General features: G+C 44.3%; 2 protein-coding genes across 3 annotated transcripts in view; one reads left to right on the top strand and one right to left on the bottom strand.

The window, feature by feature from the left end:
- Positions 1–17,182, top strand: part of JAM3 (junctional adhesion molecule 3) — a 32,091-nt gene extending 14,909 nt beyond the window's left edge. Inside the window, exons 2-9 of the mRNA XM_069788141.1 lie at positions 9,233–9,298; positions 10,185–10,298; positions 11,172–11,324; positions 11,561–11,763; positions 12,109–12,208; positions 12,553–12,682; positions 13,904–13,958; positions 14,603–17,182. Coding sequence (XP_069644242.1) covers positions 9,233–9,298; positions 10,185–10,298; positions 11,172–11,324; positions 11,561–11,763; positions 12,109–12,208; positions 12,553–12,682; positions 13,904–13,958; positions 14,603–14,638 — 857 coding nt within the window. The 3' untranslated portion in view covers positions 14,639–17,182. The remainder of the gene's footprint in view (positions 1–9,232; positions 9,299–10,184; positions 10,299–11,171; positions 11,325–11,560; positions 11,764–12,108; positions 12,209–12,552; positions 12,683–13,903; positions 13,959–14,602) is intronic.
- A 1,038-nt stretch (positions 17,183–18,220) lies between these two features.
- NCAPD3 (non-SMC condensin II complex subunit D3) overlaps positions 18,221–24,925 on the bottom strand; it is a 28,762-nt gene continuing 22,057 nt past the window's right edge. For both annotated transcript variants that reach the window (XM_069788130.1, XM_069788131.1), the window contains exons 28-35: positions 24,295–24,405; positions 23,721–23,876; positions 22,763–22,932; positions 22,382–22,521; positions 22,191–22,268; positions 19,202–19,276; positions 19,040–19,100; positions 18,221–18,947 (exon numbers count right to left, since the gene is read on the bottom strand). In XM_069788130.1, the coding sequence (XP_069644231.1) occupies positions 18,836–18,947; positions 19,040–19,100; positions 19,202–19,276; positions 22,191–22,268; positions 22,382–22,521; positions 22,763–22,932; positions 23,721–23,876; positions 24,295–24,405 (903 nt within the window). In that variant the 3' untranslated portion in view covers positions 18,221–18,835. The remainder of the gene's footprint in view (positions 18,948–19,039; positions 19,101–19,201; positions 19,277–22,190; positions 22,269–22,381; positions 22,522–22,762; positions 22,933–23,720; positions 23,877–24,294; positions 24,406–24,925) is intronic.

Below are 24,925 nucleotides of genomic sequence, written 5' to 3'. Positions count from 1 at the left end.
TGGGACACAGCCAGACGCTAAAGAGTATTGCAAAGCCTGGTGCTGATAGCATATCCGCTTATTTCCTGTCTTTGCATTTCAGGCAGCTTTTGATATATATGTCCTCATCAAAAGCCAGGGTCAGGCAGGTACCGAGCATCCTAGCTCCCGTCGAAGTCAAATACCTGCTGAGATCAAGTCTGTGCCTTGGCTGGCGCTCAGCCTGGAAAATGTCACTTTGGCTCGTGGGATTCTCAGCAATCCTTGAGTCAAATTCCCACACAAGACAAAAATAAAGGAACTCGCCCCTTTTCCCGTTACAGTTCATTCTGTCTCCCTGATCCTGGCCCTAGATCCCTGCCATGTCTCACTGACTTGACTCTGCCCTGGAGACTTCCCTTAGCATCCATCTGCTGTGATGAGAGCCCTGCTGGGAGGAAGGGAGAGGACAGGAGGAAGACCATCGCCCCTGGCTCTTATCACAGTTATCTGCTGGTTACCTCCCACTTTGCACTAATTTGGTATCAGCATCTGCCACTTTTGGGAGGAAAGGGACTTGCTGAAGTGAGAAGTAACGTAGGATGTGCCTGTGTGGCAATTCCTGGGGCTGGCTAGGGAAACAATGGAAGGCAAGTGGGAATAGGCAGGAAGGGTTGGTTTCAAATCTGCCGTGTGCAAATATTCCCCCATCTCTTCAGTGCTCACCATTTTTGTTCCTGGCCTTTGCTTTTGCTTTTTCTAAGGCACTCTCATCCAGTAAACAGATCACAGAATGGTATATCCACTGCTGGCTGAGGTGGTGTGTTCCTTACTCTTCCTGTGACTTCCCATTCCTCAGTTTTTTCCTCCAGTGAACTGGAACTGTACATCCTTACTGAATCGCAGGAGACATTGAATTTGAAGGGATGAGGCTTAACTGATAAATGTGCAGCATTTTAACAGATGAAAACGATCATGGGGAAACACTGCATGTGAGAACCTCAGCAGACACCCAGAGGTCCAGCCAGTTGTATTCTTTGGGTTTTCATGCCCAAAAGCAGAGGTGGGGATGAGCTGACCTCCTGAGATCCTCTCGTGTCCCATTTTCTGTGAATGCACTGATTTTCATGGTCCGTATTGGCTGTGAGCCAGACCAGTTTGGAGATGTAATTATGCTGTCCATTTGTTAATGAAAATGGCGAGAACAGCGCTCTGTACAATGTGACTGTTTTGATATATTCCTAGCCAAGTGATCTGTAATTGTTTCCTTGTTGCCTTATTTCTCTTCTGGCTTTTGCCAAGGACTTGGTGCAGACGTAATTAGAAGCTCTCCTGCCTAATGGCCTTCCCTCAGAGCCACACAGAAAGGCCACCTGCCTCAGTTTTTTCCTCCTGGAGCGTCAGCGTAACGTTGCAAGCCCAAAGCATCTGTGGAAGGGGCTTGACCTCAGAGGACAGTAGCAAGGCAAAATAAACGATCTGGGCAGGACTTCAGTTCCCTGGTTAGTGGTATCTAATGCAACGCAGAAGCTTGTTCCCTGTTTCTTACCCTATTCCCCGTTGCTTACCCAAGGAAAATGAGGCTTTCAGTTCAGCCTCATGTTCCTTTCTTGGGAAGGGAGAAGCAATTCAGGAATGCAAGGTCTGGTAATAGCCCCTTCTATGCACAGCTTTCCTATTCATGTTACCTTTCTGTTCCCTCTCCATTACCCTTCATCCCAGATTTTGAGGGGCAAATTCTAACTCTTTCCATCTTTTCTTTGAGCTGAAGGTGGTCCGAAATATATTACAGAAAGAGAGGCAATCTGACATGCTGGGAACTCTCTAGCCCTTGCTGCTTCCATCTTAAACTCTTTTAAGTATTAGGTATTAGTCATCCACCCAAAGCATTGCTTCCTTCCCGTCTTGCACGTACATCCAGTGCTTTCCAGGAGAAGAGCCAGAAACCGGGGTGTGAGCTTGGGAAAACAGGAGAGCTAGGACCAGATCGTGCGCAGATTAAGGTGTTGGGCAAGGCACGTCCAGCCACATCTGCAAAGCATTAAATGCCCATCTTCCCCTTGAGGTCAACGGCATTTAGATACCTTTGTGGAGCCGGCTCTTGGTCTCTCGAGCCGTGTCTGTTCTGATGGGTGAAAAGCTATTTCAGTCAAATGGGGTAAGCGTGCTAGGCCCTTCAACCTGGGAGCTTTCTCCCCAGGTTGCCAGCCGTTGGCTCAGCTCTGGCTCTCTCCTAAACCATCTGTGCTCCCTTAGGGAGAGCAGAGCATGAGAACCTGCTAGTGGACGAGGTCCAAGCTCAAACATGTCCAGCCAAGAGCTCAGACTTACGCTAAGACTGTGAGTAAGCTTGAACTCTTCCTGTTCAGGCAGCTCTGGAGCATGGCTCATGATGCCTTCTCCTCGCAAAGACCTAAGGATTTGCAAAGTGGGTGGCGTGCAAATCTGATCTGAGAATAGGCTGTCTCACATTTCTGAAGGTGCAGATATGCAGGCCCTTAATATCTCATCTCTAAACATGCTGCAATGCCATGAGCAAAGCGGCAACCAAAGATTGCGAAATTCTTACCTCCAGAAGCCCTTGTCAGATGGATATTTGAGGCAGCGTGTCTGCAGCTGCATCCCAACGTGACGAAACCAAACTTTGGGAAACCATCAGAAAGCAGTGTGCGGTCTTCAGCAGGCAACACCTACGCTGCCCTCCCTGCATGGGAGAGAGGAGGAATGTTTGTCTGCGGAAGGAGGCTGCTTTACAGAGAAGCTTTTGTCTTAAGAGGGCTCCCTATTTCCTTGATAGCAACCTGTTTCGCTGCTGAGTGTGGGTGTGTAGGCTGTGTGTATACCCATGGCTTTGCAGTCTCATTAGAAGGTAGAACAGTAAATCCTCCTGCCCAAAACGGGGCGGGGGGGGGAAGGAGGAAAAAAGACTGCGTGCATGGTCTGGATGCTAATGGGCCTTCTCTGCAGCAAGTACAGTCGGGTCTTTAAGGTGCTATTTTAAATCAGGAGATTTAAACAGGTTAAGATTTTGTTCCAGAACTGTACGTACTTTGTTCACAGACATGCGTCTCCTTGCCTTGTCTAGTGGTGAGCAGGAAGAGAGTGAATTAAGAGCAAAATCTGGAATTCTTACATCTTCAGGTGAACGCAAATACTCAATGGTCTTCCACACAACTTTGTCCTGTGGGGTCCTGCTCCCGCTGAGACCACCAGAGACTCCCTTATCAGCATTTCAGAAGAAACGAGTGCCATCAGCTAGCTACCTAAGAGAGGAGAAAAGCAAAAGTCAGAACCACGTGGAATGCCAAACTCTGCTCTGTAATGTTGCATTTGCCTTCTCTAGGTTAATTATGCTTCACGTTCCCTGCCCAGGCGGGCACATCTCCTCTGTTTGTAGGTGCCTCTTTGGAGAGTTGGCACCCTTTTCACTGAGCAGTACAAGCCATGCATCTAAAATAAGTCATGCTGTTTCATGATAGCTGGTAAAAATAAAGCCTTACTAGCTCAAGCAGCTATAACAGCACAGAGGATTTACGAGTGAGTGGGTTTTTTCCAGGGTGGGCTGGCCACAGTCTGGTGATGGCCTTTTTATAACCGTTATCAGCTCCCACACAGACCAGGTCCATCTGTTACTTAATTTGAATGGAGACACTCCTAAGCTTTTGTTCGCTAATCTCTCGCTGCACATCTACATTGTTCTCTAGCAGGGCAGCCCACCAGGCTTGGCTTGCTTTGGCTTGCTGATGTCGGGGACGTGCCATGGAAAACTGGAATAAAAGAAAGGCACACAGCTTGCTCTGGTCACTTGACCAGCATGGTCCACCTGCCTCCTCCCTTGTATTAGCTCAAAGGGGCTTTTAACCTGCAGCTCGGATGCCAGAGCAAACATACAGCCAGCTCCTTGGACTGGAGGCAAGGTTTGAAAGTGAAGACCAGGTATGACAAAACTCTGATGCACCATTTATAAATCCAGTCTCTATATATCACAAGTACATTTAAGTGCCCGAAGCTATTCCCAAAACCCCAGCCAAAGGACAGTTGGGCAAACCCCCCCCAAAACCTAACAGAGCGGGTTATGCATTTTTTGGTGTCTCGTTCCTATGCCATACCGTGTTGCCTATCCCATACCACCTTATCTACGCTGGCACGAGTTGGGTTGTGGAATCACAACGAGATGCACAGGGGATAGAGACGAGGGAGGATAAAGAGCTTGAAGCACCGAGAGACAAAAGGATGGATGTTTTGAGGTGTGGATGGTCAGACGTTTCTGAAAGCTAGCGTTTATGGTGATTTCCTCAAAATAAGCTGAGGGCAGAAACCTGGCTTCCCTCTTCCTTGTCTTATCCAGTCCAGCACTGCGTGGCTTCCTCTGCTCTTCCTCTGGAGGTTTCGCACACGTTTAACAGTTAGCTTCCTCTCTCCTGCATACACACACCACTTCTAAGGCAGGCAGGGACAGTCCTGGGGTCAGCTGGGCTGCCCTTAACAGCAATGCTCGTCTCCTGCCTGCTGCTTTGATCATCTGTGCTGTACTGTCCTTGTCACCCTTTCTTTCACTGCAGCTCACAGTATTGAGGATGGATGCTCTGGGGGCATCTCCAAACTAGCAGTCATAAACATGCTGACATGCAGAGGGTTCAGCTAACGTGTTTCTAACACCTAACAATATATCACTCACTCTCACTCAGCAGCACTCCTGCTACACAGAGTAACCATCCAGCAAGCAAAGATGCTTAACAAGGCGTGTGGTTTATAGCAGCATTCCCACATGGCTTAGATGCACTTTGAATTGCAAATCAAGCAATGGCTTAGTGATGATAGACACCTCAAGCAAGGCATATTTTTGTTGCTTTAGTGGGCAGGTGTTTAAATACAGCTGCATGTTTTCGTACTGCTTGTGCCTGACAGTGCATTAACTAAAATTACCGTATCAGATAGCTGCAATATCGGCAAAGCAGCATGGAGCGATACTGCAGCATAGACTGTTGGCAGCAACTTACTTGAACTGTTTCCTGGTCATCCTTTTTACCTTGCCTGTAATACTTCAGCAATATTTCACCTCCTCTTCACATTTCTGCCTAGAGTTTTTAAACAGAGAAGAGACTGGGGCGGAAGGAGATGGAAGGTCACATTTTGCTTTAAACCTGGTACAGAGAGAGGAGATTTAATGCAGTATAGTTGTCTAAAAAGCTGCTAGGGGTTTTTTGAAACTATAGTTTCAGTGTAGCATTTTAAAATGATTCAGATAACATGAGTCACAGTAACAAGCATGGGCTGGATCTCTTTAGCTGAAAGAGGTGCCATAAGAATATGCTATAGGCTTCACTGCCTTGTCCTGGATTCTATTTTGGAGAACTGATGGCATTTGGGATTCAACCATATGTCTGGCTGAGTCTGTAGCACATACAGATCTGGTAGGTATTCGGAGATGTAGCACATACAGATCTGGTAGGTGCGTCTGTTGTGGCATGCATACTGCTCTGGAGAGGAATGCATGTCTATGCCCGGCTGTTCTCCAAATCCTGGGTGCTGAGGCCTTTAAAGGGAGATTTACATAACGCAAACCCTTTCCTGCTTATTTGCACTGGGCTGGAAGAAGCCTAAAGGAACATCTTTGGAATACTCTTTTTAAAAGGTGGCAGTTGCCACTAACGATGATTTAACACGCAAAACAAAGCGACCCGTAAGCGTGTGGTCACCAAAGAGACAACACTTTCCAACAGCAGGGAAATGTGACATGGCACAGATGCCCCAGCTCCTTGAACAGGAGAGTGCTAACAGCTGGGAAGCACTGGCTTGGTGCAGATTCCTCCAGCCCCAGGGAGTCTGGAGAACAAAGGACACCCCAAAGTAACGCTAAGGAGAGCTGGAAAGGTGTTCTGTTCCTGCTCTACAGTCTGTATGGTCACTTGAGGTTTTTGGGTTGGTTTGCTCCCTGCATAGTTGTAGCTTTCTTGTAACTTAGAACATGCTGCTTGCAGTATTCTTCTGCCACACACAGAAGAATAAATCTGTCTTAGCAGTGATTTAAGCAGCCACATTGATCTCTGCCCACGGTCAATCCATGTAATAATGTCAGAACCTCTCACACAGTCTCCAAGGACCCAGCTTCTGTCTAAAATTTGTTGACATCCTGCTTTGTGCCTGAGGGATAGGCCTAAATCTCTCGTGTTTAGTGGGTGGGAAGAAGCCTGCTGTGAACAATTTCCGAGAAATGAGATGGGGCCGGAGTCTGATGGAGTCCCACTGTCTTAGAGTGAGTACTTCTAGAGTCATAACTCCTTCAGAGTAACACGACAGTGTGGTATTACTATCTCCAGCTTCAACAGAACTTGAATTGTAGCTACAGTAGATGTACTTCAGTAGGACTGTCACCACGCTATCTGCTTGATGGGACACAATTTTTCCGAGAAAAGATCCTGTGTAAGCAAGAACGTATAACAAAGACCAAACTGGTACATCAAGTTTCCTTTAAGGAACGAGGAACCCTTTCCCTCCTCATCTTTCTCTAGTTTTTCAAAATGGAGATTTTTAGGATAGTACAGACCAGACAGACGCTGTGCAAGCTGCCTTCTGCAGCTCTTCAGGTGCAGTGCAACTCTCTGTAGTCATCTGCTACTTCAGGTCTTGGAAGAAAGCTATCATTTGTAGAAGTGTAATGCAGTTCCCTGATGAAGGAGGGTGCTGTCTGTGAAGAAGGCAGAACCTCCAATTTCCCCCTTTTTGAAACCTGAGCCAAGCACACATTACGGAGCCACCTGTCCCAAGCAGAAGGCCAGCCGGGATCTCCACAGTTAAGCTGAGTGCTCAAGCCTGGGTCCTCAAGAAAAGCTCTCTTGGTTCCAGAAGCAGGAATCGCACAGCAGAAGCAATCAAATGCCTCGTTGGTAAGAAGTGCCCTACGCTATTGTTGAAAACCCGTCCAAAGATTTCAAAAGGATTTTCCCAAGATTGTTTTGTTGTCTTGTGGTGACTAGCTGCTTCTAATGCTCTGGGGTTTTGCTGGGATGAGTGAAATCTGTTTATGCTCATGAGGGAGCAAAGCAAGGATCACAACCCCAGACAGAACACCTGAGAGGATCAAAGGATGAACAGAGGGAAACGAACATGTCAGCGTCTTGTGGCGCAATTGCTTTTCTTCAAGGAGTAAGTCTGGAAGCACCAGGCCTGATGAAAACGGACTCTCTTTCATTGCAGACTTGAACAAATCACTCGTGGTTGCTTAGACCACATCCTGACTGAAACCAACCCAGACCAGAGCACCTGCTTCAGCCTGCTGGGAGCCAGCTCTGGGAATGGCATTCTCCTGGCTCTCCGAAGTAAAGCACAAGCGGACTGAAAGCAAAGTGCTCACTGCACAGCCCTGTGACTCCTTTCAGCTCTGATACAGAAGTCTTCTCCCAAATAGCTACGTTATAGTCCAGAGCACTGTCATCTTAGTTCAATATTGGATTTCTCCCAAATGCTGCGTGAATGTCTGAAGTGCAGGTGGGGGAAGGGTGGATAGGTCCTGCTAAGAGCAGTTTTGGCTGGGCCAACTATTAGTTCGCATTAGCCGGTGGCTTTTATGTGAATAACAGTTATTTTTGTGTACAAAGGCAGCTTCTGAACCGTGCCAAACTCCACCTCTCCCCTGTGGTCTTTGGGGTATAAGCACTGAGAGCCAAGGCACCAAGGAAAGTGTCAGCATTTAACAATGAGGGACAAGAATCAGCAGGGAACATTTAAAAAATGCTGAAAGGATTTTAGGTGTTCCAGACCCTTGAGCTTTCAGTGGGAGTGACTTCGCAGCTCTTGGGTATTTCTCAGACTGCTGCCTTGCTCTGTTAACGCTGTCTGATCCACACCAGCAGAGGAATTTTGCCCCTGCATTGTCAGATTCTGTCCGTCCAAAAGTTTTCCACCCTGAAGGCCAGCACACAGGAATTCCCAACTGTCTGTCATGATGCTGAACATCCTTTCTTTCTCCACATCTCCCTTCAGCTGCCTTTTCTGCTTTCTCTTCAGGTTTGTTACGACTTTTTTGCTCTGAGTATGACAGTCTTAACCTTTAGATACATCTCTTCTCATGTCACTGAGGCACTGGTTTCCATCATCTTTAACTTGCTGTTTGATTGAATGCCCAGTGAAGTCAGCGGGCATCCTCCCTTAGATGTCAACAAACTTCTGATTGGATTTGTAACAGCAAAGTTGCATACGGGGCCATGGTGTATCCCTGTAGCTGATTATTTGGCACCGATTATAGTATGTATCCTCCTCCTGTAAGACAGGGCTTTGGAGCAGCCTGTGTTTTGTGAATACCATAGTCTGACTGAGAGGTGATGGGCTTTGCAACAACCAAAATACCCAGTTCCAAAATATCCTCTATGATGAAGGCACGGCTTGCCTCTGCTGTCTGGTTTGCTTTCTTCCTACTGCGCCATGCTGGAAACTGCCAGCTTGTTTCCTTCTCCCTCAAGAGAGTTGTTGGCGAGTGGGGGTATCCAGTAGCGTATGCATGTTGTTGGTACCTGTTCCGATGAGAGGCACAGCAGAAAAGACAGGGGAGGCAGATTTTTCAAAATAAAATAATAGGCGAAAGAGGGAAAATGGCTGTATTAATTGGAAATATTTTGGTCCTCAGAGCAAGGATGTAAAGGGAAGTAGCTTGTGGTATAAGGATACCTGGCAGCGTTGTGTGATTGAATTTTTGTCCCAGGGTCAGCCTGGCTGGGACTCTGCCCAAAGGGCTGAACTCCTCTGTTTTCTCCTGAATCGTAGTCCTTTCATGATTTACTACCTCACATTTTACGTTACCACGCTGAGTCTTAAAATACTTGAAGGTGTAATTGGCATATGTTAGAGGCCTGGCACATTTCATCTTCTAGGAACTGACCGGAACTCTTGAGGTTGGTCTGCTTCCTGCCCCTTCCTGTTCATCAAATTAATTTGCAAAGTAATGCTTTCACTCTTGCATTATCAGAGTAAGAGTTCCTTTACCATCTAAATAAGCATAAGGCACAAGGAAATGGCTTGTGCTGGCACTATTTTTGTGCCATTATGTTAATCCTCCTCTTTAATTGCTACTTCTAACAATTACATTTTCCTGTGTTTACACCACAACTCCTAAATAAACTTAGGCCTCCTGCACTGGCGTTAGTAGCTAGGAATAGGTTTTATCTAGGGAAGTTAGTCCTTGTAGCTGGCCGAGAAGATTTCTCAGCAGGCAGTGTGTTTCTAGCTGGGTGACTTATGAGCTGTGCTATTTCTTATTACCTTCTGTTTGTTTTTCCAGGCTGCAGACTCTTGGCTGTGGAACTGACATCCAGCAACACCAAGCCCGTGGTGCAGGAATTCCAGAGTGAGTGCTGCGGGGGACCGCTGGCTGGTTGACATGATGGCTGCACTGCCCTCTGCCTGGGGATTTGCATCAGTCCAAACAATTGAGAAAAATTTTGTTTGTTACTCATGGTATCTGGTTTCTTGGGGGAGGCAGGACTACCGAGAGCCTGAGATTCGGAAAAGTGCTTAAGAATGTGTCTGTATTGCTCCCTGTTTAGCAAAGCACTTGACTGAAATGGTTTATTGAAGTCCCCTGCAAGCCATTGGCATTGCAAAGTGTCTGCCTAAGTGCTTTTTTGAACTGGATCCCAAAAGGAGGAAGGGCGGTCACCTTGCAATTAAGATACTGAAAAGGGGGTCGGGAGATTTCTGTTTTATCTTGGCCCTCTACAGACGTGCAGTGCGATACCGGGTAAGCCACTTCTCAACCCTGCTGCAATGCCCTCTTCTGTAGAGGAGATGGAGATGACGATGCCTACTTCAAAGGGGAGTGGGTTTGCTGAATTTATCCTCGGGCATCGTGGTCCTCAGTACATTACCAGACACCACCCAGGGAGATTCTGCATCCCTGACTCACATTGTGGGCTCTGATTAGCAGCAAGACAGTGCTGGGGACTCACCCTGTCATAAGGTCTTGTTTGGCATAAGTTAGAGCCTGTAGAGAACAGTGTGTTCATTTCTCTCCATAGCTGATATCTGTTCGACTGTTATTTTTGCTGGCCAAAATCCATCTTCCCCAATAGCTTCTGGAATCCAGCAGTGTTTCTGTTTGTGAGGCAGATGAAAGAGAAGGCTTTGCTTTGCGGGCAGCATCTCCTAATAAAACACTGCACAAGACTGCTTAAAGCAGAGCAAAAATACAGCTGCTTCCTATTAATCTGTATTTCCTTTATTTCTCCTGCTAGGTGTTGAGCTGTCCTGCATCATTAAATCCACCATAACACCAGATCCCAGAATCGAGTGGAAGAAAATCCGAGATGGCGAAACCTCTTATGTATTTTTTGACAATAAAATGCAGGGTATGAAGATTCATTGTTCTTAAACTTCCAAAACAGCCTCAGAAACAATACAGCTGAGAACAAACACGTCTGTAAAAGGCAGGACTTCTGGCTGTCTTGCTGCTTTCTTCTGGAACTAGAGTTCAGCAGTTGAAGTACAAGATGGAGAGAGAGCAGGATGTTCTTTGCTCTCTGCCCTCATTATTGACAGTTCGCAGTAGGGAGCCACAAAGAGCTGGAGTGAGATCCTAGGTAGGAGATACTTCTTGGGCAGGAAAGCAAATGCTACAGCTTCCCTTCTCCAGAACCTCTTGGTCCTTGCATGGTCACTGGGTGTCTGAGCTCTCAGGACCAGACACTGACCCCTCCTGTCTTTCCATATGACACCTGAGGGCTCCACCTGCACTTCAGAAAGGATCTGTGTCTTGAGCTGAGCTGTCAGCTCTTACTGCTGAGGTAGCACAGTGCTTTGCAGCATCCTGGGAGCCTGTGATTAGAAGCAGACTCTGGCTTGACAGTGAATCTGAAACACAGGACTGCCAGTAGTGCTTAACTCCATCTGAAATTACTCCAACGCTTTCGATGAGATCAACAGCCACATCCAAATGAATCTTTCAAAGGAGACAAGACCTGAGGCTATCTTGGAAGTCCATTTTTTGCCAGTTTTTGAGATTTGGGGTGGTGCTTTCCATTTCGTCCTCTTAGATGGTTAGCAGCATTGGTTTCCTTTGTGGTCACTAGCGAAAGGAAGGCTTTTACCTTTCAAGCGTCAAGTTCCTTTTAGGTGGGTCTCTTGACCCCAGAAAGAGTCCAAGATCAACCACTTAATTCAGATACCTAAAGTTAGTCTGTGTGACTACCCTGAAATTTTTCTCTCTTTTTCCTCCGATTCAGGAGACTTTGCAACTCGTGCAGAAATTCTGAGCCGGACATCGCTGGTGATTAAAAACACCACCCGGATGGACACTGCCACATACCGCTGCGAAGTGGCAGCACCTTCTGATACTAAAACCATAGATGAGATTAATATCCAGCTTACAGTCCAAGGTATTACTTTAAATCCAGATACCTCTGCAAGCACTGCTAGCTAACAGAAGAGCCTGTGAGTCTTCCCAGAGTTGAAACAGTGGCACTCAACAGACTCTGGAATTTGTTGTTTAAAACCAGCTGGAAACAGCGGAAAGTTTCGATGCCTTTGTAGCACAGCCATCTTAGAAAGTATGTCAGAAATTATTTAGTTCTACTGAGCAGTGCCGTTCACGTGGTTTGTGTCTTTCCCACAGTGAAACCTATGACTCCTAGATGCACTGTGCCTAAAGCTGTACCTGTTGGGAAGACAGCCTCTCTTCACTGCCATGAGAACGAAGGTTACCCAAAGTCCACTTACAGCTGGTACCGCAACAGTGAACCTTTATCACCAGACACGAAATCAAATGCCAAATTCCAGAATTCCTCCTACACCTTGAACCCCACCACAGGCACTCTGGTAATGCCCTTACAGACATATCGGAGATGTATTTTGCTGCACAGGTTATTTTTAAGGTCACTTGTAAAAGAAAAAAGTCATTGCATGGCTTTCCAGGAAGGTATAATTTGAAGAAGGTTAGGTGTTCTAGGATCTGAATGACATGAGAAAGGGAAGATTAATGATGGAAGAAGATGGTTTTGATCACTGCCGATACCACATGCCTTTTTAGAAAGAGGGAAGGAAGGTGTCTCACAGCCCGCTGTGAAGCCTGGGCGATGGAGGGTTCCTTGTACATCCTTATGCCCTCCCTGACGGTGCCTTCTGTCTCTCACGTCCTGCTCCCCTGCCTTTTCCCCTCACCAGGTTTTCCATGCCGTGCACAAAGGCGACACAGGCCGTTACTCCTGCATAGCAACAAACGATGCTGGCTTTGCCAAGTGTGAGGAGCAGGAGATGGAAGTCTGTGAGTGGCTCCACGTACTTTTCACCAATGTTTATTAATATATCAGCATAAATAAATTGTCATCACCATAGGGAAAGAAGGGGGACATCCTAGAGCATTAAGTCTTTCCTGCTTTCTCAGAGCCCCCAACACAGGAAGACAAAAAATCTATAAATTCAGGGAACCATTAAAACACTGTTCAGGTTCCTGCACAGTTTTATTCTTGGAGTCAGGGACTCACTAGTTCCCTATGAATTATTGGGGTTTGCTTAAAATATTCAGGATATGTCATTCCAGTGTATGTAAAGCTAGACTATTGCTACTGCCTTAAAGAAATACTGAATGAGAGCTTCTCTCTTTGCCAGATGACCTCAATATTGGTGGGATAATCGGTGGAGTCCTGGTGGTCATAGCAGTTCTGGTGCTCATCACTCTTGGTATCTGCTGCGCCTACAGAAGGGGTTACTTTGCAAACAGCAAAGAGAGTGGGGAAAGGTAAGCTGGGATCCAAAGTGTTCCTATACAAGTCCCTGCGCCCACAGCTAGCATGAAGTAGTGTGAAGGACACCAGAAATTGGTGGCTGAAACGCGTTTCAGTGCCTGAGTTGGACGTATTTCTTCCTAGTTCCTTACCAAAGACTACAGGCCAACCCAGTTCTTGGAAGTATCCAATCCCCTGCTGTAAGCCCTGCACCATGGTGAAGGTTTATTTGCCTAAGGGAGAATTTTGGTATGGCTCCTCTTGTGCTTGCTACCAAGACCAGACAGAGGAGTGATAGCTGTGCTCTAATGTCCTCGTACTTTGCACGGGAAGGGGGAACCAGCACAATTAAATGCCTACAGGTATTTGTCCAATAGGTTATGTGCTGTTGGTATAATGAGGTCTACAATTTAATGAACAGAGCTCACTGCGCAATTAGTTTAAAGCATCAGGACGTGCATAGAAAATATATGCAGAAGAGTAGGCTCTCTACAGGAAATCTCACTAGTGAGAACCTAAATTTGGGATTAAAAACAACCATTTTAGAATGCACATTAAAACGTTAACAGCATTAGCATCAGGCACAAGCTTTGATGTCCTTACAGAATCTGTAGAAGAGATAATATATGTAAACCCAAGATTCTCACCGGATAGATCTGTGCCATGTTAAATGTTGCTTTTCAGCAGAAGTCCTGTCTTTTTTTTTGTTTGGTTTGGTTTGTTTTTCAGAAAAAGCTCCAAATATCCTATTTAAATGCAGCTGAGGGTTGGCATACACTGGACTTGACAGTCGTATATAAATTCCAAATTCATATGGGATTGCAAACAAGTGGCGCTTCCTTATAACTAAGGAAAATGCTGAAGGCATCTGGCAGTGAAGGTTTAAAATGAGCTTTATAATTGCCACAGGAAACAATGCAGGAGGCGCACAGAAAGGTAGTGCACAGGGACCAGAGCAGGAGAGCCCAGAAAAGAATCAGTTAATCTCTTTGCAGAGTTAGTCTTGTGGAAACATACAGCAATTTTTTTACCCTGTACTAAAGGGGAATTTAGAAAAAATCGTAGTCGCGATGCATGATGGAATAAGCAGAGCTATCGTTTGAGCAATGAGTTGCGTTTCTCCCTGCTTTCTTTTCATTCGGCTGTTCTTCCTCATTTTCCTCTTTCTCAGCACCTCCCCTCCCAAAGCCTGCAGTCTTCTTGTCCCAGAAATGAGATCTTTTCCTTTATTTCAGCTACAAGACTCCAGCAAAACCTGATGGCGTTAACTATATCCGGACAGATGATGAGGTAACAAATGATTTGCATTTAACATCTCTCTGTTTAGGAGAGGAAGAGGGTGGGCAGAGGACTACTAGCTTTTTTAGGGCCTACAGACTTTCTTAGAGTGGGCACCACTCAGAAGCAAGGATGTAGAACAGAGAGAAAACAGAAGGGTGAAGGCTGAGTCATTTCCTTCGAAATGATGAACAGTTTAAGTTGCCTTAAGTGACTGATGCCAAGAGCGATCAAATGCAGCTCTGCTCTGTCTCAGTTATCTTATGGCTTGACCCCCTTAGGATGAGTTTCATTGGATTAAGTGGGCAGGCCATGATGCTTTTACAAGAGAATTTGCATTTTGGGATTTGAATAGATCACTAAGCTTAAGATCAGAAAAAGCCTCTCCCTAGTAGCAGAGATACTGAAGAGGGAACGAGAAAGTCCCCTGCCATGCCTTGGTAAGTGAGGAGGACAGTAGAAGGAGCACCCGGCCGGTATGACTGGTGTCTCCCTCTCCTCACCAGCTGGAAGGGGATGCTACCTAGCCAGAATGCTTGAGGTTATACAGATTGGATCTACCTTTCACGGGCGTGTTGCAATTGGGGGCAGCAGCAACAAAGAGTTGCCTGGAAGGCCGCTAGATCCTTCCTACATCCAGAACTGTTTTGTTGCAGGGTGACTTCAGACACAAGTCTTCATTTGTCATATAAGACGCCAAAAGAATATTGCAAACCAGCGACAGCAAGTGTGAAAATACCTCCTCCAGGAACTCAAAGCGAGAGCAAAAGATGAATTAAGTGCGCTTGGAAGAGTTTGGAACACACAAGAACTTGATAGCTAGCTATCTGTATATCTTTTTTTTCCTTTGCCAAAGTTTAAAGTAACTCCTCACTGCCCAACTTGCGTCTCCCCTGCCTCCGGAGATACCAACAGGATCACCTAAACCTGTCCTTGGACTAAGGAAGCGTTTTAATACTTCCCAAGAGACTGGGCTGTGGAAGCTTGTGGAATTGCCTTCTATTTGTGCTGCAGGGACACAGCCACAATGTGCAAACCAACCAGGGGAACAGCGTTAGGTAAACGTGTAGTAGACATTACTAGTACATACTACTAGTAGACAAAAAAAGGTGCTGATACGGCAATAGATGGACTTCAAAGAATAAGATTTATCCGTGCAAGGGGGAGTCTTCCCCTCAGCAGCTTGTTGCCTAGGCCTGGCTGGTGACTTTTACACATTTGTGATTGTCTTGCGCTTTTGACTCTGACTGCTCAGGTGCAGAACGGGGTATCTGAATAGCCTACAGTGACAGATACCAATACAGTAAAAGCAACTAATGTTCTCAGCCCTTTTGTAAACTTACTGAATTCTTGTTACTCCATTTAACATGAAACACAGGCAGCATCAGGCCAGAAGGATTGCTCCTGTTCACTGCTTTATAGAAAACTCATTGCACGCAGGTAACCTCTCATTCTAATCTGCACAAAGCAGGCTTGCCTCTTGCGTCTTTTGGTGTTTTAAAGAGGCTTATAGCGGAGGCAGAGAACCTAGTGCTAAGACATCCCTTTCAGGAAAATTAAAGCCAAATACTTTCATGGGCTAAGATTGCCATAAAAGGTACTGAGATATCTTCAAGCTTTTTTACCTTCTCCATTTATTTTGTAAAATCCCACATTCTAAATTTTTTGCAAAGATATATTTTGATTACTTCAGAAAAGGTAACATTTCTATTTAAAGTGTAAATACGTGATGCCAGCAGTGTTTAAGTAAGGTAGCTATTTTTTTACTTTTTAAGCTACAGAGGGGAGCTCAAACGTTGCTATAGTATGGCACTGTCAGAGCATATCAGTATTATTGCGAAGTATAATAAAAAACTGCAGGTGGAACGGCATCTCTTTCCTCTTAAGATAGCTTCAGCAATTTCCTTGTCACAAGAGGTCTTACCAGACACAGAACAGAGTCACTCAGGGATAGTTTTTGTAAATTTATGGCAGGAGCTATCAACTTTTTATATATAAAACTTAGTTTTCTTGCCAGTGACCAACACTTTGTTTTTGTTGTTGCAAGAAATATCGAGGGATGGCTTTTGGATTCAGTTCCAACAAGGTGACAGAGTGACTTCAATGTTTGCTACCCCTCTGCAAGTTCCCTAAAGCACTAACACAGTGTCACAGCTATGGCAACTTTACAGGTTTAAACTGCATAGCCAAGGCAACTGTCTCTCAAGTTGGGAAAGCAAAAGCTCAATACAAAAGCACTTTTGTAGTGTCAATTGCAACTTTTCTCTAGATGGTAAAAGAAAAAAGAAAAGAAAAAAAAAAAACCAAACAAATCTAGCTCTCTTGGCTTTAGAGAGAATAATTGGAAACATGTGTTTCCCAGAAATACACATGTTGATAGTGTTGAACAGCATTGGGTAATATAAGACTGCAAGATGTGGATGCAACACTAGAACTGTGCTGTGGTTTAAGAATTTTTTTTAATGTAGCATAATTTAGTGTTCTTGTATTTCCAGTATGAATTGAGTTGTCTTAACTTTTCCTGTATACAGTATTTTGGATACTTGACGATTTGGACTGTCAGTGTTATTTTTTTAGTGTTCTGCATTAATCTGCTTTGTTTCCTAGGGGCCTCGCTGGACATGCCATTGCTGCATTTGTTTTGCCTAAACAAAGTGTTACCACTTCTCCTTTTGCTAATGAAAGTAAAAATAAGGATGGGGCAGCAATAACCGTATGTTCTCTGTGTAACTTGGACATTACCACTGCTATCTTGCAACTCCGTTTTGGTTACTGTCTTAAGACATGCCCTTCAACCAAGCCACACAGTACTGTTCACTGGCTGCACGCTGCCTCTAATCATTATGACAGTAGTGAGCATAACATTCCTTTGCACCTTCTGTATATCCACTACTCCTTTTCTATGCTGCTTTTAGGATACCTACAATAACAGAAAGAAAAGGTTTGAATCAGGGTAGCTCTGGGCGCTATGGGAGCACAATCTACAGTCTCACCATGAGCCAAAGGCAGCCTTCATGTGAAAAGCCAGCAAGCTAAGAATCAAGACTTATTTTTCAGTTCTGAAATGTGACAGTGGCATCTCTAACGAGAAAAGGGGAGATGATCCCCCTGATACAGCTCATGAGATCTGATTGATGGAATTCATTGTATCATTGTGAATAATATTCAGGTTTGTACTAATGTATTACGTTTAACTTTGCCAAGAATGTTTTACATAAATACCAAGCTATAAAGCATTCTTGTAGGGGTTTTTGTTTGGTTTTGTTTTTTTAAACAGCCATATTATTGGAGGCTTTTGTTTTCAGTTCAGTGAAATAAGGGAGTCTCTTCTGTCAGAGCACTCATTTACTTACGTTGGACTGAAGGTTACAGAAAGTCCAAGGTACGTTGCTGTTTATGAGTTTATTCTTGGACTTTTGTCTATCCCTGGTTCTTCTCTAGAGAAGACAGATTAACGCTCACAGGGCTTATCTCAATGCTGCTCGAGCACAGAACAAAAACTAGAAAAGCACAGATTAGGAAATAAACTATTCCAATTTACCATTCAAAGTGGTTAAACAATATTTTAAGGCAGGAGAGACGGTTCAAAATAAATGGATGTGGCCATAATTGACCATCGCTTAAGCCAAAGCCTTTCTATGCATCTCCTGTTCCCAGGTTCTGACTTTGATTTTGAGACTAAAGTTTAAGCTCATTTGAAGGTTTCTCTGATCTTCGAAACAGCACAGGGAAAATGAGAGCAAATTACGGGATTCCAGTGCAGGAGGTAAGTGCCTGTGGAAGGGCTGCGGCCAAAGCACGCTCAGCCTCTTTGTTTCTACTTGTGTGGAAAAGCCTACTCCGTTCCTGTTGTTCACGCCCAAGTAAGACAAACCAGCATGAATAAAACAGATTCCATTTTCAAGTTTCAGTGAAATCTAGGGCGAGAGCTCTGTAATAGAAGTTAACCACAGAAAAACTTCAGTTAGGTTCACATGGCATCAGAGAGACTCAGGAATGGTCAAGTTTCCACCATTTGCACAGCATATTTATGATAAATTATCTGTGTGGAGCACAGAGCTATGCATATGACTTAGCAACCTTGATTTTAGTGAGTTACTCATATCCTGCTTGCACTCAAATTACAGTCTACATTTAAAAGCTGCTGGGTCCAACATTAATTGAACTGAGTGCCTAAGATACCAGCAATGTAGTAGAAGAGACTTAGAGGCTGTAGAAATCTACAGAAAAAAATAATTTCTCTGTCAGATCAAGAAAAGGGGAGAAGCTGTGGGTGGAATTAATTCTGTAACCATTTATTTTCATAAAATGTTAATAGTTGGAAATAACATAGTTCAAGAATGGAAATATTCCATATAAAAGAACATTAAGGCTGTTCATACACACAGGAGTTTGCACAACAAATAAGAGGTGATGTAGCGTGCAATTACCAGATTTAGGGGTGTGGCAGTGACAAGCTGTTTTACCTTTGTTCAAATTAAAGCAACTCTAGTATATAACCAAGAGGGACAATGAGGGACTGAGTGAATAAGCTGAGCCATTCACTTCCCTGCAAGCTGTGATAAATGCATTTATTGCTAAGCTTGTAGCAACATTATGCCCTTACTTTTCCAAATGGACAAATTATACATCCTGTGAGTGAAGAGCAAGCCTCTCCTTATACTGCAGCTTTCTAGCACTCCAGCGAGCTTTGTCAACAGCAGCAGCTTATAATACATACATGTGTTAATGCAGGCTTTGTATGCCCATATTCTAGACAGTTTCATATAAAAACCAAATAACAATAGATAAGGAAGGCAGGACATGTGCCCTTGATGATTTATAATTACAGAGAAAAAGGACAAATTTCAAGCAACATGATGGTTCTGTACAAAAGTTCAATGAAGGGATCAGTTGTCTGGTTTCAGTGGAGTTCTCCGCTGGGACCGTCTCAGAGGGACACGCTGGCTGCTTTTTTTCCTTGCTGGGGATTCTAGTTTCCATTCCTGTGGCAGGGATGGGCTAGAAGAAGGAAGCAGAATGACCATTTATTTTAAAGCACTTTACCAGTCTTTCTCACTGCGATTGCTGTTTCAGAGCTGCATTGAACTTACAGTTTCTCTAGTGATGTCAAACAGATAATATCTCTTGGCTTGTCCTCACCCTTTCCCTTCCCTGCAAATAATGCATATATTTTCATATTTTAAAAAATGCCACAGATTTGATCATTTGGGGTTTCTTCCCTCCCTCAAGTTAGAATCACAAAGATAACTTGCCTGGAGCTGAACTGGGTGTCTGCGTCAAACTGATGTAACTGACCTCAGCACCAAAAGTCAAGTTATTAATGGGCTCTGAAAGAAAAAGCACATATTAGCAGTCAGCTTGTGACACAGCCAGAGGGCAAGGCATGCTGTAGTAGAACACTTAAGTGTCGCAGAGTAAGTATATCCAGTTAATTACAAGCCCACATACGTCTCTTTTCCAGCCCAGCAGATGTCAGTGTCTGCCGTCCAGCCTCAAAACTATGTGCTGAATTTTTTGGGCCATCTGTGGACATCAGCTTCATACTCCAGACTTACAGCCTTCCTCGTATGTGGAGGAAATTAATTTAAATATGGGACCTCAGTCATGCACCTCCTTATGCTACCTAGGTGGGAGAGCCACACCTTCCATTAAAGCTTTGCCATCTTTCACAACACTTTAGATTCAGACGAGTTGCTTTGCCTAGTCAAGGCAGAATACGGAGCCCCTGAAGACTGACAAAGGACCTGAAGAGCCCTTCTGTGAGGAACTGCCTGCAGCCAGACAAAAGGAATCACTTGACAAGGAAGCTAGGTAGAATTTAGCTTGCCTGAATAGGCCATAGTTGTCAGCTGTCGCTTTCCTGTGATTTATCTCAGAAGAGATGTCACAGTATTCAGATTTTACTTTACTCAATGCTCTAGTTTATGCTCATGTTTCCCAGAATCTTTCACAAGGAATTAAGGTAGAAAGTGCTTTATACAGCAAGAGTTGGAAACTCTGCTAAAAGGACTTCTCTCTACAGACTGACTGGGTTTGCTCTTCAACTGCTTCCCTGTTCTGGAAGGGAATCACTGAAGCTTATAGTGGAAATCCAACTTGATCTATCTGCCTTAGTTGGCCTCTGCCTCTCTCAAGACTGACCTGCAAGCGTCCTGACTTTGTGCAGTGTGTGCCTTAACATGTTATCTTGGTTAATGAGAAGTTTACATGAAAGGAAGGAAGGGACAAAAGGAAATGGTAGAGAATTGTCATCGAGTAGGGTTTCCCATCCCATCAAAGGTGGTATCTTCACAATCTGTGTTTATGTACCACAGTGAAGCAATCTCCACTTGCCCAGACCCACTTAGCCATTCTCAAAGTAACGAGCAGGAGTTGAGGAGACCCAAAGATGGCAGGGGAGAGAGTGACAGCCAGAACAGTTAAATAAGGTAAAGAGACAGCTGTTCTTAACTTCTCAAGTACAAAATGGTTTACAAAGAACTGCATCTTCAATAGTTTTAGAATGATATACCAGAGAAATAAAAATGTTTTGATTGTCAACCAGCCTGCAAGACCCAGCGCCACCATGCAGATGGCTCAACACACGCTAACTGAAGTGATGATACTGCTCTGTACAGTTTGTGTCCCCACTGAAGGACATGTGCTGCCTTGAAGCAAACTAGGAATTCAGCCCTAGTACCACTGCAGATTAACATTCTTCCTCCTTTTCCACCATATGGTGCTTAAGAGAAACAGCCGTGCAAGCTTCCAGAGAGAGATATGGCGCTTAAAGATTTCTGCTCTCTAAAAACATGCCCCCAATTTCTTTGCACAAAGATCATTGCTTGTTGCTCAGACAGCAAAGAGAAACACTGAGGCAGACAAATCTAGCCAAACAGTGGAGCATACAGGGAAGAGAAGGGTCAGATTTTCCAGTGGATGCACATCACTGCTGCTGGTTTGCTCCTGCCTGCTCGCGGATGTCAGGTATTTGCAGACTGCCGCACAGCCGACTGCCTTATTGGCTGTATGTCGTTTGCTCTCCTGTGTGCGTGCGTGCAGCTCAGGTATTTGCACAGATACAGGCAAAGAGTGCAGTCAGATAGCTATGCTTCGGGAACATCGACCCCTCCCCGCAACAATTCACAACTGCCTAATGAGAGCTGACCTGTCAGACACTTACCTATATTCCCCAACTTAATTGGAGCTCTCTCCAGAGCGCATGAGGGTGTTCATCGCACTGAAAATTCGCACTACAACAGAGATGCCCTAAAGGAGTTCAGCAGTGAATTGACATAAAGGAAGGGAATCTACGGCTGGAGCTCAGCTCCGTTGGTGTTTTACTATAACCGCCTCTTGCGCTTGCAGAAGGCGACACTGCAAAATGCTGCGGGGCTGTCAGAAAGCATTCCAATAAAACCTAACTTTTGAAGGTCAGGTTTTGTGACATGGCAATTCAGCTGCAATGGACATAAGCGCAGCAGACTCTCACAATTTGTGTATTAGAGATTCCTCTGTATTTTTAATTTCCACAGCAGAGTAAAAAAACCAAATCATTCCTTCTCCAGTGCTCAGTTCAGTTCTTTCTTAGGATAGAACAGACACACACACTCAGAAGTGACTGTGCAATGTTATTAATCCCACTTGAGCAGATCTCTGTGTTCTCTTGCAACTGTCACAGCTCACTGCTTGCTCTAGAAGCAGGTCATAACTCACCTGAGATCCTTTGTTTGGACAACAGGAACCCCCTATCTTAGAGCTGAAAAGGACCAGACCGTGAGTATTTCCCTCCACAGCAAGGTTCTGTATTTCAGTCTAAAAATGCTAAGCTATGCTTCCAGAGTTCAGGAGAGGAAGTGTCTCAATGCAACAGAACGTTGCACACTTTGGGCAATGTATACTATTAAGGAACCATGACAACATGCCTCCTCGGCATCCCAGAGTTGATAAAGGAAGAAAGGGCAGTAGTTCTGTTACTTCAGCAGCCCAAAATAAATGCTCTCCTGCACTGACTCAATGCTATAATACCCTGTGACATGTAAATGGAGACCATATTGGACTGACTTTTCCTGTGTACATCATTCATCTGAGACCTTCTATTTCAGAACGGTTCATATTTACTACAACCATTTAGATAAATAAATATCTACCGCTATCAATGACTAATTTTTTCTGCTCTTTAGGGGAGCCATGCATTGCTACCTGTCTCAGAGAATGAGAGCTCAGCCCAATTTGGAAAGGGTTCCTTTGGGTTATACTTACGCTCTGGTGTGCTGATTGCGCGGCCCACCACAGAAACATTTTCTCTGGTAGACTGTTGATTCAGGCTTTGAAAGAATACTAGAAATAACAAGGAAATAATTAAGAATAGAAATGTATTCACTCAGAGACCTCGAGTCTAACAATCAGGTTGTGTCAACTAGCTCTAGTCCAATGCCAGCTCAGCTTCCTACCTCGCTTGCTGCCAGCTGTGCTTGATGGAAGTGATACAGCTGATAAACTTCCTCCAACACTCCTGCTGCGTTGCTTGCTTTTGGCTTCCATTGCTTTCCTGGCAGAGTTCAGGATGGCAAGTGTGCTCAAGGATGCCGGCCTACAGGGCAAAAACCATGACAGAAACAGTGAAGTGATTTCCTTCTGCAAGCCCAGATGAGATGCGTGTAATAAGGAGAGCGACCTGTCCCCTCCCAATCCCTTATGATTTAAATGCAAGATGTAATGGAGAAGATTATGCTGCAACACTGGTGACTTTCATACCACTAAGTAAGGAGTGGATAAGCAAAGCAATAGCCTGGCAGAATATCATAGCTGGTAACACAAACAGAAACCCATACCTGTGACTGAGTAACGGCTGTTTCAGAACATCAGTAATAGATGTAGTACACTCAGAAGGCACAGAGGAAGGACTTGATCCAGGTGGCAAGGACTGTCTCCTACTTACGGGAGACTGAGCATTATTACTCCAGCCACCAGAAAGTACAGCTCTCTCCAAAGATGGAGGTTGCTATAGAAAACAGGAGAAAAGATCATATGTCTAACAATGGATACAAGTGTAGAAAACCCTAGATACAAGACGCTTAGAACTACCTGCTGCGTGATTAAGAACTGCCCTTTGTGTGATGGATGTAAAAGGGCGCTACAGAGAAAGATTTTAATGGCCAAAATTTTAACAAGACGCAAATAGGAAGTTTTGATTGGATACATATGTCCTAGTCTAGAGGTCTATATATAGGTGCTCTTTTAAAGTCAGCAGAGAGAGAACGGTACCTCCAGGGTAGAAGTCATCTCATCCTAAGGTAGGTATCTAAAATAGTTCAGGACAATTGACCCAAGCACATACTTATTTCTTTACACTGACTTTAAGAGAGGATCGGCATGACTAGGACAGATAAAAGTTTCCACTCTGTATACACCTAAAGTCAGACAAAATGAACCCTTTTCTTTTTGACCTGTTTATCATCTTTATCACTCTGGGAATAGAGAGCAATACAACACGTAAGCACAGCCAGTGGCAAATTAGACTTAGTTTTCCCTTTAAATTGAATTCTTTTTACATTAATTGTTTGCTGCTCCTCTTTGCCTAACGTGTGTTGTTTGTTGTCATTCTAGACGTATTAAATAACTGAAACCAAAGCTTCTGTCAGCAAATGCGAAGAGGTATGAGAACATGACATAACCATTCTGTTAAAAGTGCTGTAACAAGATCAACAGACATACAGAATCTGGGTGTTATGTGTACAGAAACTTTAGCAGAGGAGACGGTATGTGTACAGAGTTAATGGCACCAACAACCTCTGCCTGTGCTGCCGAGACCTGCTCTTGGTCTGCCTCCTTCTCCTTGGCCAGCTGCTCTTCATATTTCTTCATATCGTACTCCAGCTCGGCTGCCAGCTGCTTGTCCACAGCAAAGAAGTCTTTGATTTCATTTCGGTAATCTTGCATCATTTCCTGGAGCAATAAGGAATGTTTAAACTCTTTCAGAAATCTCTTCTGACTACTGATTCATGTCTTCATTCAGATCACAGCTGCTTAAGTGCAAAAGGAAATACCAGTTGGTAGAGCAGAGGTGTTTTTAACAGACTAAAGAGTTTTGATTCCAATTTGTACTTCAGAACATGAAAAAGCTTTCCAGCATTCAAGCTTTCTGCCCACGTTCCAGTGAGGAGGCTCACACGTAACACACTGTGAGATCCTTATCTAAAATCCCTCCACCTCCTACATTATTTAACACAGTGGCAGTGTTACAACATCATATGCCTTCTAAATTTCCTTCTAAGAAGACTGTTCGTTCCATTACTGGTTGCACATCCAACACATTAACTCAAGAAAGGAAAAAAAAACCCAACAAGAAAACACTTCCCCTTACCCGTAGGTATTTCATAAGGTCCCCAAGAGCTGGGATCCTCTTCTGCTCCATCAGAGACTTCAGTGATGTGATCACTGGGATGATGTTTTCTACAAAGTTTTTCTTTTGAACCTTTGTTTGAACAAGGCATGAACAGTTACACAATGCAATAAAGGAGAAGCCATTCTGTGGTTAGATGAATGGTCTAAGTGAGAGGAGTTACTGCTCCATAGCAATGGAATTACCACAATTAAGACTGCTCTTACACTGCACGCATGTACATAGGCTTTTAACCTAAGTGGAGTCTTTCAAAATACATCACTAAGTCAGTCAGTTCTCACATTGAAGGCAAATTGCCAAAAGGTGCACCAAAACCTATTGTTATGCTCAAATGCTTCACCAATAAGAAATCTGTAGAACAAATTTAGCCTAGCATAGCTTCACTGACTTCAGAGGAAATGCATTTCTGATCACTCCAACTAACCCCTCTAGTACAAGTATCCTTCACAAATCCAGCCATAATGTTCTAATTTACAACACACAGCACTTCCACAGGTGCCCTCTGATCAGAGTGGACCTACAGACAGAACCTGAATAACAGCCTATGGACACAGTATGTCATTGGCATCACTATATTACTTGGATAATTTTT

The sequence above is a fragment of the Haliaeetus albicilla genome, chromosome 7 (genome assembly GCF_947461875.1).
Source record: "Haliaeetus albicilla chromosome 7, bHalAlb1.1, whole genome shotgun sequence".
In the NCBI taxonomy this organism is placed as follows: Eukaryota; Metazoa; Chordata; class Aves; order Accipitriformes; family Accipitridae; genus Haliaeetus; species Haliaeetus albicilla.
The sequence above is the reverse complement of the archived record's forward strand: the minus strand, read 5'-3'. Positions and strand labels throughout refer to the sequence as shown.